Source organism: Rhincodon typus, chromosome 47 (genome assembly GCF_021869965.1).
Source record: "Rhincodon typus isolate 14 chromosome 47, sRhiTyp1.1, whole genome shotgun sequence".
Lineage (NCBI taxonomy): Eukaryota > Metazoa > Chordata > Chondrichthyes > Orectolobiformes > Rhincodontidae > Rhincodon > Rhincodon typus.
This window is the reverse complement of record NC_063378.1, coordinates 9,280,290-9,292,030: the sequence shown is the minus strand read 5'-3', so window position 1 is coordinate 9,292,030 and position 11,741 is coordinate 9,280,290. Positions and strand designations below refer to the sequence as shown.

The following is an 11,741-nucleotide window of genomic DNA, read 5'->3' as shown; positions in this document are numbered from 1 at the left end:
GAGTTGAAATGGTTCGCGACTGGGAGGTGCAGTTGTTTGTTGCGAACCGAGCGTAGGTGTTCTGCAAAGCGGTCCCCGAGTCTCCGCTTGGTTTCCCCGATGTAGAGGAAGCCACACCTGCGATGTCAGCCTCTCTGCTCCTATGATGCTGCTTGGCCTGCTGTGTTCATCCAGCCCTGCACCTTGTTGTCTGGGTTTACTTTTGTTCGGCAGTAATATGGATGAGGAGATAGAAGGCATGGTTAGTAAGTTTGCAGATGATACCAAGATTGGTGGTATAGTGGACAATAAAGAAAGGCATCTAAGATTACAAAGATCTTGATCAATTGTGAATGGACTGAAGAGTGGCAGATGGAGTTTAATTTGGATGAATGCAAGGTATTGCATTTTTGGTAAAACAAACAAGATGTGTCCAGTTGAAAGCAGGGTTTGGGTGGTGTTGTAGAACACAGAGAGACCTCGGGCTTGCAGTACATAATTCTTTGAAGTTTGCATTACATATAGACAGGGTGTTTAAGAAGGGGTTTGGCACGCTTGCCTTCATTGCTCAGACCTTTAAGTATAGGAGTTGGGATGTTATGTTGAGGTTGTACAGGACATTGCTGAGTCCATATGCTGTAGGGACACCCACAATGCCATTAGGGAGAGAATTCCAGGATTTTGACCCTGCGACACTCAAGGAACAGCGACATATTTCCAAGTCAGGATGGTGAGTGGCTCAGAGGGGAACTTACATGGGGTGGTGTTCCTGTGTCCTTCAAGTTGGAAGTGGTCGTGGGTTTGGAAGGAGCTGTCTGAGATGTTGAACAGAGTGCTGGGAGTTGGATGAGTGACGAGTTGGGGAAGGAGGTGCTGTTTTGACTTTTTGTTTCTAAGTTTCTGACCCTTTAGGAATTCTTACTCTCTTACATGAGGCAATGCCAGGTTGAGTTGTTGAGTGGCAGCACTGGTGATGCGTCACAGCTGCAGCATGTGGGAGCTCCTGACTGTCAGTGTGGTCCTTGGCAAATAAGCCAGCAGCTTGAGGAGGATCAGCACAGATTCACTGTGCTGGAGACCTGGCTGCAGACACAGACACATCATGGAGGGGACAAGTTACCCCGAATGTTTTATACCTGAAGGCAGTCACGTTCTTTAGGATTAAACCTTCTGCTTTACACAGTTGCAAGGGCCAGAGGAGTGGGGCTGTACCTGAGGCATGTAAGAGGACCCAGAGGGCAGGAGGTACAAGAGTCTCGGCTCACACTGTTGTTGCAACTGGTTTAACGTTCTTTTAGCTTGATCAGTCCCCGGGCAAAATTCACCATTTAGAGCCGTAGGACATAGAACACAGAACAGTACAGCACAGTACAGGCTCTTCAGCCCATGATGTTGTGCCGAAATTTTACCCTAAACCTAAGGTCTATCTAACCTCCACCCCTACCTTATACTATCATCCATATGCCTATCTAATAGCCGCTTAAATGCCCCTAATGAGGCCGACTCCACTACCCTCTCAGGCAATGCATTCCACGTCCCTACCACTCTCTGACTAAAGAACCTACCTCTGTCGTCTCCCCTTTATCTACCTCCACTCACTTTAAAACTATGTCCCCTCATAATAGCTATCTCCACGCTCGGAAAATGTCTCTGGCTGTCCACTCTATCTATACTTCTGATAGAGATGTACAGCGCGGAAACAGACCCCTCGGTCCAACTTGTCCATGCCGACCCGATATCCTAAATTAATCCAGTCCCTTTTGCCAGCATTTGGCCCATATCCCTCTAAACCCTTCCTATTCATGTACCCATCCAGATGCTTTTTAAATGTTGTAACTGTACCAGCCCCCACCACTTCCTCTGGCAGCTCATTCCATACACGCACCACCCTCTGTGTGAAAAAGTTGCCCCTTAGGTCCCTTTTAAATCTTTCCCCTCTCACCTTAAACCTATGCCTCTCTAGTTTTGGACTTCCCTACCCTGGGGAAAAGACCTTGTCTATTCACCCTATCCATGCCCCTCATGATTTTATAAACCTCTATAAGGTCACCCCTCAGCCTCCGATGCTCCAGGGAAAATAGCCTCAGACCATTCAGCCTCTCCCTGTAGCTCAAACCCTCCAACATCCTTGTAAATCTTTTCTGAACCTTTTCAAGTTTAACAATATCCTTCCTATAGCAGGGAGACCGGAATTGAAGGCAGTTTTCCAAAAGTGGCCCTAACCAATGTCCTGTACAGCTGCAACATGACCCTCCCAACTCCTATACTCAATGCACTGACCAATAAAGACAAGTGTACCAAACACCTTCTTCACCGCCCTGTCTACCTGCGACTCCACTTTCGAGGAACTATGAACCTGCACCCCAAGGTCTCTCTGTTCAGCAACACTCCCCAGGACCTTACCGTTAAGTGTATAAGTCCTGCCCTGATTTGCCTTTCCAAAATGCAGCACCTCACATTTATCTAAATTAAACTCCATCTGCCACTCCTCGGCCCATCGGCCCATCTGATCTAGGTCCTGTTGTACTGTGAAGTAACCTCATTGAAATCCTTTTGTCCTGTTTCTTTTTAACTAGTGTGCGGGCTTCTAGCAATCAGAATGAGTGTTTCACTTGCAGTGCCATCTTTGACTGTAATCTTCACAGCACACGAGTGCTCCAACCCAGGCAATGCAATGCACATACCTCAGCCCCCTGGCACACACAAACAGCTCAGTTCAACAACAACACCTTCTTCCCCTAGCACCTACAGACCAGAGTTGAACTGAATTTTAATCCCCGTTTTTGTGACACAAAACATGTCTCGCACCAGACTCCTGTTTTCTCTCCCATCGTGTTGACAGTTTGAGATAACTCACTGGTGATTTCAGTTCACTTTGCAACGCATTTTCTGTCCTTTTAGGTCCATCTCTTTGATGCTTCCTTGACACCTGTCAGATGTGACATTCCAGGGTCTCTGTCTCTCCACTGAACTTACACCTTCTTTGACTTTTCTGTATTCATTCGTGTGATGAGGGTGTTGCTGGCTGGGCTAGCATTTATTGCCCATTTCCAATTGCCCAGTCAACCCCATTGCTGTGGGTCTGGAGTCACGTGTAGACCAGATAAGGATGGCAGAGTGCGTTCCCCGAAGGACATTAGTGAACCAGATGTTTTTTTTTTGACAATCAACAATAGATTCCCGGTCATCATTACGTTCTTAATTCCAGATTATTTTAAAAATTAATTCAAATTCCACCATCTGCCGTGGCGGGATTTGAACCTGAGTCCCCCAGAACATTACCTGTTTCTCAGGATTAATAGTCCAGCGATAATACCACTAGGCCATGGCCTCCCCTTTTGGCTGCATTAGACCTCTTTTAAAAACATAACTTGGAATTAAAGCATGATATATCCATCAATGATCTAGCATTATGATCTGTGACCATCACACTCTCTTACTCTCTGTCTTTCACATGTTGTTTCTGACTCCCCCCCACTCTCCCTCTGTCTCTCTTGCTATCTGACTACCCCTCCATCTGTATCTCACACTCTTCCCCCCACCTTGTCTCTTTCTGCCTGTATTTCACTCTCTTCCTCTGTCTCTCCTCCAACTCTGTCTGTATCTCACACTGTCTCCCTGGGTCCCTCTTTATCTGGCTCCCTAACTCTCTCTGTATCTCACTGTCTCCCTCTGTATCTCACTCTATCTCCCTCTCTTTCAATCCGACTCCCTTTCTGTCTGTATCACACTATCTCTCCTTGTCTCTGTCTCTCTATATGACTGTCTTTCCATCTGTATTTCTCCCTGTTTATCTGAGTCTCTTTCTATTTGTATGTCACTTTCTCTCACTCTGTCTCTATCTGACTCTCTCTATGTCTCTAGCTTTTTCCCTGCCGACTGCTGTCCTCTTCAGACACTCCAGGGGATTGCCAATCTTATGTAAACCTCCACCCCCACCTTACCTGACCTGCTTGATTACTGACAATGTTTTTTCATCTCTCTTCCACAACTCCCTCTGTGAGCCCCACTCCCATCTCTCCACCCCCACTCGTCGTGCTAAATTCCGATCTCCTCTCTCTCTCGACAGATATCGACCATGACTTCAAGACTCACCTGGAGACTCTGGTCCACACTCTACTCAGTCCTGAGAACCTGGTGGAAAAAGAGATCGGAGGCTCCAAGGTCACCTGCAGGAACCTGCTGGAATATTTCAAGGTGGCTGCCCCCACTTAGACACCTCTCCCCGACTCCTCCCTGACATTCTCACATCGCAGGCTGTACAAACCGCTCAGTCCCTGGGGTGAGAGAAAACAGAAACAGCTAACCTCCCCCCCCCAGCCGCCTCGCTTCTCACGTGGGCATTTTCACTGAACGTTAGACAGTACAGGCTGGAGGAGGTGACACAGATGGGGGAGGCGGTGTAGGGGCTGGAGGGGGTGACAGAGATAGGGAGGGGGTGTAGGGGCTGGAGGGGGTGACACAGATGGTGGGGGTGTAGGGGCAGGAGGGGGTGACAGAGATAGGGAAGGGGTGTAGGGGCTGGAGGAGGTGACAGAGATAGGGAAGGGGTGTAGGGGGTGACATAGATAGGGAGGGGGTGTAGGAGCTGGAGCGGGTGACAAAGATAGGGAGGGGTGTAGGGGTCGGAGGGGGTGACAGAGGTAGGGAGGGGGTGTTGGGACTGGAAGAGGTTACAGCGATACATAAGGAGATGAGAAGGGATTGGTAATTTGAAATGCAGACCCTGTGGCCTGGAAGTCAGTGTGAGACAGTGAAGAGAGAGATTGGTGTTTGAATGGGATATGGAACGGTTTAGCTGAGTTTGGGATGAGGACAACAGTTGGGAGTAGGCCAGGAGGGAGATGGAACAGTGGAGTCTGGAGCTCCCCTGCACTCTGTGAGCTGAGGCTTTGGGTTGGTCTGGGTGAGGTTCCAGCCTCACTCTGTGTCTACTGTCATATCTGACACGTCCCCCCACCCTTACCTGTTTTGTCCCTTTATTTTGTGATTCAGGTTTATATTAAAGTTTTCCAAGGTGAGGACCTCCCGCATCCCAAATCCATCCTGGAGGTAAGAGCAAGTGTTCATTGTAGCATGATGTGGTCGTTCCCATGGACAGGGACTCCTAGGAATGTGGGTGGTAGGTGGCTGGTTGCTGTTATGAAATGGCTGATATGTGTCCATTCCAATCCCAATTAGATTTCTTTCCAAGAAGCTTGGCACAGTGGCTCAGTGGTTAGCACTGCTGCCTCACAGTGTTTGGTTCCACCCTCGGGCAACTGTCTGTGTGGAGTTTGCACATTCTCCCCGTGTCTGCATGGGGTTCCCTCTGGGTGCTCCAGTTTCTTCCCACAGTCCAAAGATGTGCAGGTTAGGGTGGACTGGCCATGGGAGATGCAGGGTTATGGGGATTGGGTGTGGGGGGTGGTTGGGATTCTCTTCGGAGGGGTGGCGTAGACCCGATGGGCAGAATGGCCTGCTTCTACACTACAGGGGATTCTATGGTTCCATGATGATAATGTGTGAAGGTAGTGATCTCAGGAGGATGTGGGGTTCCTGAGGCCGAATGTTTCAGGGAAATGTGTTTCCTCATTTTGGAACATCTCCGTTGAAAGCTGCAGGTCTTCTCGGGTATCCACAGCCCTGTGGCACTTCCGCCATTCCCCCGACTGGATCGAGGCCCCTCTGTACTGCCTGGCTGTTCAACTGTGCAAGGCATTGCAACCATCCTGCCATTGCCTGGCATTCTGCACAACATGCCAGCTTTCTGTGGATGATGGTTAAGGAATAAGGTTCATACTCCTCTCCCATGTGACAGATCCCCTTCCTCTTCCCCCTCCCACTCTCCCTCAACACCTCTCCCTTTCCTCCCTCTCCCTTCCTCTCTCTCCCTCTACGTCTCCCTTTCCCTCTTCCTCCACCCTTTCTCTCTCTATCCTTTCCTCTCCCTCCATCCCTTCCCTCCTCCTCCACCCTTACCTCTTTCTCCATTCCCTCTCTTTCCCCTCATCATCCACCTCTGTCTCCCAATTGACCCCTCTCCTCTCCCTGCCTCTACCTCCTCCCTCTTCCCCCTTACACCATCTCCTCCATCCTCTCCTCCCGTCCACCAGCCCCTCCTCCTTCCTCTGCCATCTCGTTTTACCCCTCTCTCTCTCTACCCCTACGCCTTTCCCCTCTCTCTCCAATCCCACCTCCTACCTCCCTCTCTCTACCTCTATCTCTTTCCTCTGTCTGTCCCTATCTCCTTCCCTCTCTCTCTCTGTCCCTATCCCTTCCCGTCTCATTGTCTACCCCGATCCCTTCCCCCCACCACTCTCCACCTGCACCCCTTCCCTCCCTCTCTGTCCACCCCCACCCCTTTCCCCACTCTCTCAGCACCCCCACCCCCACCTCTCCCCCCACTCTCTCTGTCTCTCCACCCCACACCTTCCCTCACTCTCTCTCCATCCCCACCCCCAGTCCTTCCCCCGCCCCTCTCTCTCCACCCCCACCACCTTCAGTCTCACTCTACCCTCTCCCTACCCCATTCCTGTCCTCCTGGCTTCCCTCTTCTCTCCTCCGTCCATTTCCAACCTTCCCGCCCGACTGCCCCCACAACCCCTCCTGCCTCCAGGTCCAATTCTCTCCCCTCGCATCCCCTCACCAACCCTCTTCTCTCCGTCTCCCCTCCCTCTGCATCTCTGCTCCACCTCCGTCTCTCGCCCCTCTACCCTCTCCCCTTCCTCGGGGGAGGAGGACTCTCTCTCACTTCTCCCACTCCCCAATCCCCCAGTCGCCCACAGTCTGGGCTGTAGACCTCCTTATCCACCCTCCCACTGCTGCTTGGCTCTTGGTGGTACTGTCTCCACCTGATGTGGCCATGAGGAAACAGTGGGGGGAGCGTGGGATGTGTGGGTGAGCTCAGGGGCCGGGATATTGAACACAGAGTCGGAGCGGTCAGTCTGCTCGGTTTGACCGGCCTTTGTGCTAAAGTAACAATCCCCTCTTGTCTCCAACAGGCAACAGCTGAAGCCAACAACCTAGCTGTGATTGCGTTGGCCAAAAACTATTACCAGAAAGCCATGGAGGGGGTAGGGAGAGCTTTTCATTACCTTACCCAAAGCGTGTTTGCCCCCAGTCTCCCCCTCACCCAAATCATCAACAGAAAGACCTATTCAAAACACTGCGTCTTTCAGGCTCCTGTCCCATTTCACTTCTCTGCCACCCCACACTGTCTTCAGAAAGGTTCTATGTCAGTGCAGGTCTTTCTTTAAACTGGAAACATGGTAACAGGTTGTCCTGCCCATTACTGCTGGCCCGACCTCCTGCCGTCTCCCCGCCATCCTTTATCGCTCGTGTTCACCCAGCTTCCCGTTTAAACATTTTTGATCGCATTCCCCGCGATCGCTGCCCTAGGAGGGGAGTTCCATACTCTGCCCGCTCCCCGGATGAAGAGGTTTCTCCTCGATCCTGGAATGGATTCATTTAGCAACTGCCTTACTGCTCGCCCATGCTCTGACCCGAGTTCTGATCCCATAAAACAGTTTCAAGGGACAAAATGGCCTGCTGTTCCTGTGCTACAGGGTTGAAAGACTCTTTCCTGCTCCTGGGTAACAGGCTCAGGGAGGGGGCTGAATGGCGGCCTCCTGTTCCTGTGTGACAGGTTGGAGGAAAGGGGGCTGAACAGCCTCCTCCTGTTCCTGTGGGACAGGCTCGAGGAGAGGGCTGAACGGCCTCCTCCTGTTCCCGTTTGACAGGCTCGAGGAGGGGGCTGAATGGCCTCCTCCTGTTCCCGTGTGACAGGCTCGAGAAGGGGGCTGAATGGCCTCCTCCTGTTCCTGTGTGACAGGTTGGAGGAGGGGGCTGAATGGCCTCCTCCTGTTCCTGTGGGATAGGTTGGAGGAGGGGGCTGAATGGCCTCCTCTTGTTCCTGTGGTCTGAACTCTGTTCCCCTGCCTTTCAGCTGTGCGGAGGGGATAAGGCCTACGTGCAGCCCAGCAAGATCCGGGAGAGGCACCGAGTGTACCGCGAGGCGGCCGTTGAGAAGTTCCGAGCGACGAAGAAGATGGGCAGGCAAGCCCTGATCATGCAGCATGAGGACCAGCTGGTGAGGAACATCGAGGAGATGCTGGACAGTTACCTCAGGTTCAACCAGAGCAAGAACTTCTTCAGCCTCGTCCGCACGCCCAGTGCCATGCTGCTGCTGATAATCAGCATGCACGTCATCTCCGGCTTCCTGAGCCTGCTCGGACTTGGCTTTCTCTCTGTCATCTTCAACTTTGTCATCGGCATATGCTCGCTCACCCTCATGACCTGGTCCTACATCAAGTACACAGGGCAGAGCCCACTGCTGGGAGAGATCATCGACACCATCAGTGATAAGATCCTCAGCGGGGTGAGTGAAAGCTGTGTCTCTGCCCTCGCTATTGCCGCTGCCCCCCCCCACCCCTTACTTCCGGCTGTCACCTTCAGGGGGACTAGGGGTGTCTGGTGACCAGCTGTCCCTAAACCGGGGTGGTTAGGGTGGATCCCACCCCCATCCAGATCCCCCGGAGTGGGAAGGCAAGGTCGGTCTTAAATCCATCTTCCCCCCCCAACTCCACCACAATCCTGGATTCGCCACTCTATTTGACAGATTCAACTTCCACTTGTAACCGTTGGGAGGGGGTGGGAATCTCGGCTGGTCTCCGCCCTTCAGGAACATTTGGAGGGTTGGTGTGGACTTGATGGGCCGAATGGCCTGCTTCCACGCTGTAGGGATTCTGTGATTTCCTGCACCTGCTGGCCTTCATTAGAGATGAGAGGATTGTAATCCCTGGGGGGGAAATGGAGATTGAGGACAGATGGTGATGGGTTTAGATAAAGATGGACAACCTGCTCCCATTTGCTGGTGGTGTGAGGCAGGGTTTCCCACGGTGGGGTTTAGGACCCTGACTGGGTTCAGGGTACAGATCACTGAGGTAGCATTGGGAACTCCGAACTGAGTTCCCCCCCACCTCTAACACTCTACCCTCCCAAACTAGTGTACCACTCCCTCTGGGACACCCTAACCCATTCCACAACCACCAACACCACCCCACCTCTCCACAGCACCTTCCCATGTAACCGCAGAAGAGGCAACACCTGCCCCTTCACCTCCTCCCTGCTCACCATCCCAAGGCTCTAAACTGTCTTTCCAGGTGAAGCAGCATTTCACCTGTACCTCCTCCAATCTGGTGTATTGCATACACTGCATCCAATGTGGCCTACTCTACATTGGAGAAACCAAACACAGACTGGGTGATGGCTTTGCAGAACACCTCTGGTCCGTGCGCAAGCATGACCCCTGACCTTCCCGTAGCTGGTCATTTTAACACAGCGTCCTGCTCATATACCCACTTGTCTGTCCTCGGCGTGCTGCAATGCTCCAGTGAATCTCAGCAGAAACTGGACGAGCAACATCTCATCTTCAGCCTTCTGGACTTAATATTGAGTTCAACGCCTTTAAATTGTGAACCACTTCTTCCCTTTTAGCTTGTTGTCCTCCCATCCCCCTATCCCAGTGGGACTGTCTGTTCTTTCCACGTCTGGCAGGAGACACACCACTGTTCTGTCATTCTCACTTTCCGATCTGTACTGTCAACATCTTTTCTCCATCAGCACCCTACACTCACTACCCACCCCCTCCACCCCCCCCAAGCTATAGTATAAATGCTGCCCCCTCCACACTTCACGTCAGTTCTGATGAAGAGTCTTCTAGACTCGAAACGTAAGCTTGCTCTCTCTCCACGGATGCTGCCTGACCCACTGTGATCTCCAGCATTTGCTTTCAGTACAGATCCCAGCATCTGCAGTAATTTGCTCCTGTCCCACTCTCTCAGTTCTCACTGAGGGGTCCCAACAATTCTCAAGATTCAGTTTGCAGTTACATTGGGAAAGTCTGGTGTAGAGGGGCTGTGGATTGAAGGCAAGGCCAGCACAGTTGTGTGTGTTTGTGTGTGTGTCTGTGCGTGTGAGTTCGTGTGTTTGTGTGTGTGTGTCTGTGCGTGTGAGTTTGTGTTTGTGTGTGTGTGTCTGTGTGAGTTTGTGTGTTTGAGTGTGAATGTGTATGTGTGTGTGTGAACGTGTGCACGCGTGTGTCTGTGTGCGCGTGCGCGTGTGTCTGTGTGCGCGTGTGTAAGTGTGTGTGTTTGTGAGTGAGAGTGAGTGTGTGTGAACGTGTGTGTGAATGTGTGTCGCATGTGTCTGTGTGTGAATGTGTGTGTGTATGTGTGCGCGTGTGTGTGAACGTGTGTGTGTGAATGTGTGCGCGTGCGCGCATGTGTGTGTGTGTGTGTGTGTGTGTGTGAATGTGTGCGCGCGCGTGTGTGAATGTGTGTGTGTGCGCATGTGTGTGAATGTATGTGTGTGCGCGCGCGTGTCTGTGTGCGTGCGCGTGTCTGTGTGCGCGCGTGTCTGTGTGTGAATGTGTCTGTGTGTGTGTGTGTGTGAGAGAATGTGTTTGTGTGTGTGTGTGTGAATGTGTTTGTGTGTGTGTGTGTCTGTGTGTGTGTGTGAATGTGTGTGTGTGTCTGTGTGTGTATGTGTGTGTGTGTGAATGTATGTGTGTGTGTCGTGGGGGTGTGGTGGGAAGTATGAGTTGAGGGGTTTGTACCCTAACCCTATCGAACTCTGTGCCTATAAGAGGGTGCAGGTGGAGGCAGTGAGTAATTTCGAAAGTGGGTCGGACAAACATTCGAGGGGGAACAGACTTGCATGGGCCACAGGATGAACAGACCGGGACTGAAGGGTTGGCTCTCCCGAGAGCTAGCCTGGGCTGGGTGTAGGCCAAGCAGCCTCCTTCCCATGGCGATGCGACTAACTCCCAGTGCTGACGGGGCACTTCTGGGTGTTGGGTGGGGAGTGGAGTCTTGGGGATACAGCTTTTGAGGGGGGTCAGTGAGATTGTTCCAATAGAAAGACCAGGGGTCAGAAGAGTACAGCACAGGAACAGGCACTTCGGCCCACAAGGTTGTGCGGAACTTGATGCCAGGGGCTGGGAGGCAGCCCTTCCCCACCACCCGGGCCCAATGGCCACGCATTTGAGTTCCGTTCGGAGACTTTTTGGGAGCTTGCTGTGCATTATATGGTAGCGCAGCACCTATGGTACAACTGGAATGGGTGTGGGGGGTGCGGAATGCCACTTTGTGCCTCCGTCCCAGGTGGCAAAAGACATTTCCGAAATGCGGGCCCCACCTTCAGATCATCAAGATGCAAACACGGTTTTAGCTAATGAGGGCTGTGTCTTGATTTGGCAGGTCACAAACGCGATATTGACTCGGTTAAGGAACTCCGAGCAGGCGACCCTGATCACTGGCCTGGTGCAAGCCGCAAGGAACCAGTGAAGGTTTTACTCTGGCACAGGCTCGGGGGCAAGCTCCCTCCCTCCTGACTAACGTGCCAAAGCACCTTCCGACAAGGCTCGCTCTCTCCACTGTCTCCGTCACAAAGCAGGAACGTGGGGCCGAGAGCTTAGTCCTCCTCCTGGTCTGAGCACAGAAGACTCTGAGAGGTGGTGCCAAGAGGAGGCTAATCCAAGGTCACAGCCCACTGGAGAACAGACACTGGAATGTCGGTGGGAGGGGTGGCTCATTGCTTAGTCACAAAGTCGGGGTGGGAGAGGCATCAGGGGTTTGCTGTGGTTTGTGGCTCTCTCAGCCTCGCCCCTCTTCCACACCCCTACTGCTCTGTCACCCTCCTCTGGCCCTCCACGTGTTCCCTTTTCCCTCTCTATCATGCATCAGCCAGACCCCTAGGGAATGACATTCCTGGGTCAAATG

The 11,741-nt window shown here is 52.2% G+C and overlaps 1 protein-coding gene across 1 annotated transcript; it reads left to right on the top strand.

The window, feature by feature from the left end:
* Positions 1–3,945: 3,945 nt before the first annotated feature.
* LOC109925559 (atlastin-2-like) lies at positions 3,946–11,518 on the top strand. Its single transcript, XM_048620605.1, has 5 exons — positions 3,946–4,176; positions 4,975–5,031; positions 6,963–7,034; positions 7,907–8,338; positions 11,220–11,518. Exons 1-5 carry the CDS (start codon positions 3,946–3,948, stop codon positions 11,304–11,306), a joined length of 879 nt encoding a protein of 292 aa, XP_048476562.1. The 3' UTR covers positions 11,307–11,518.
* The last annotated feature ends 223 nt before the right edge of the window (positions 11,519–11,741 follow it).

Coding starts and splice junctions, on each gene's coding strand:
- LOC109925559 (XM_048620605.1), top strand. CDS start 3,946: ATGTTTTTTCATCTCTCTTCCACAACTCCCTCTGTGAGCCCCACTCCC. Junction 4,177..4,974: donor ACCTGCTGGAATATTTCAAG/GTGGCTGCCCCC, acceptor TTTGTGATTCAG/GTTTATATTAAAGTTTTCCA. Junction 8,339..11,219: donor GTGATAAGATCCTCAGCGGG/GTGAGTGAAAGC, acceptor TTGATTTGGCAG/GTCACAAACGCGATATTGAC.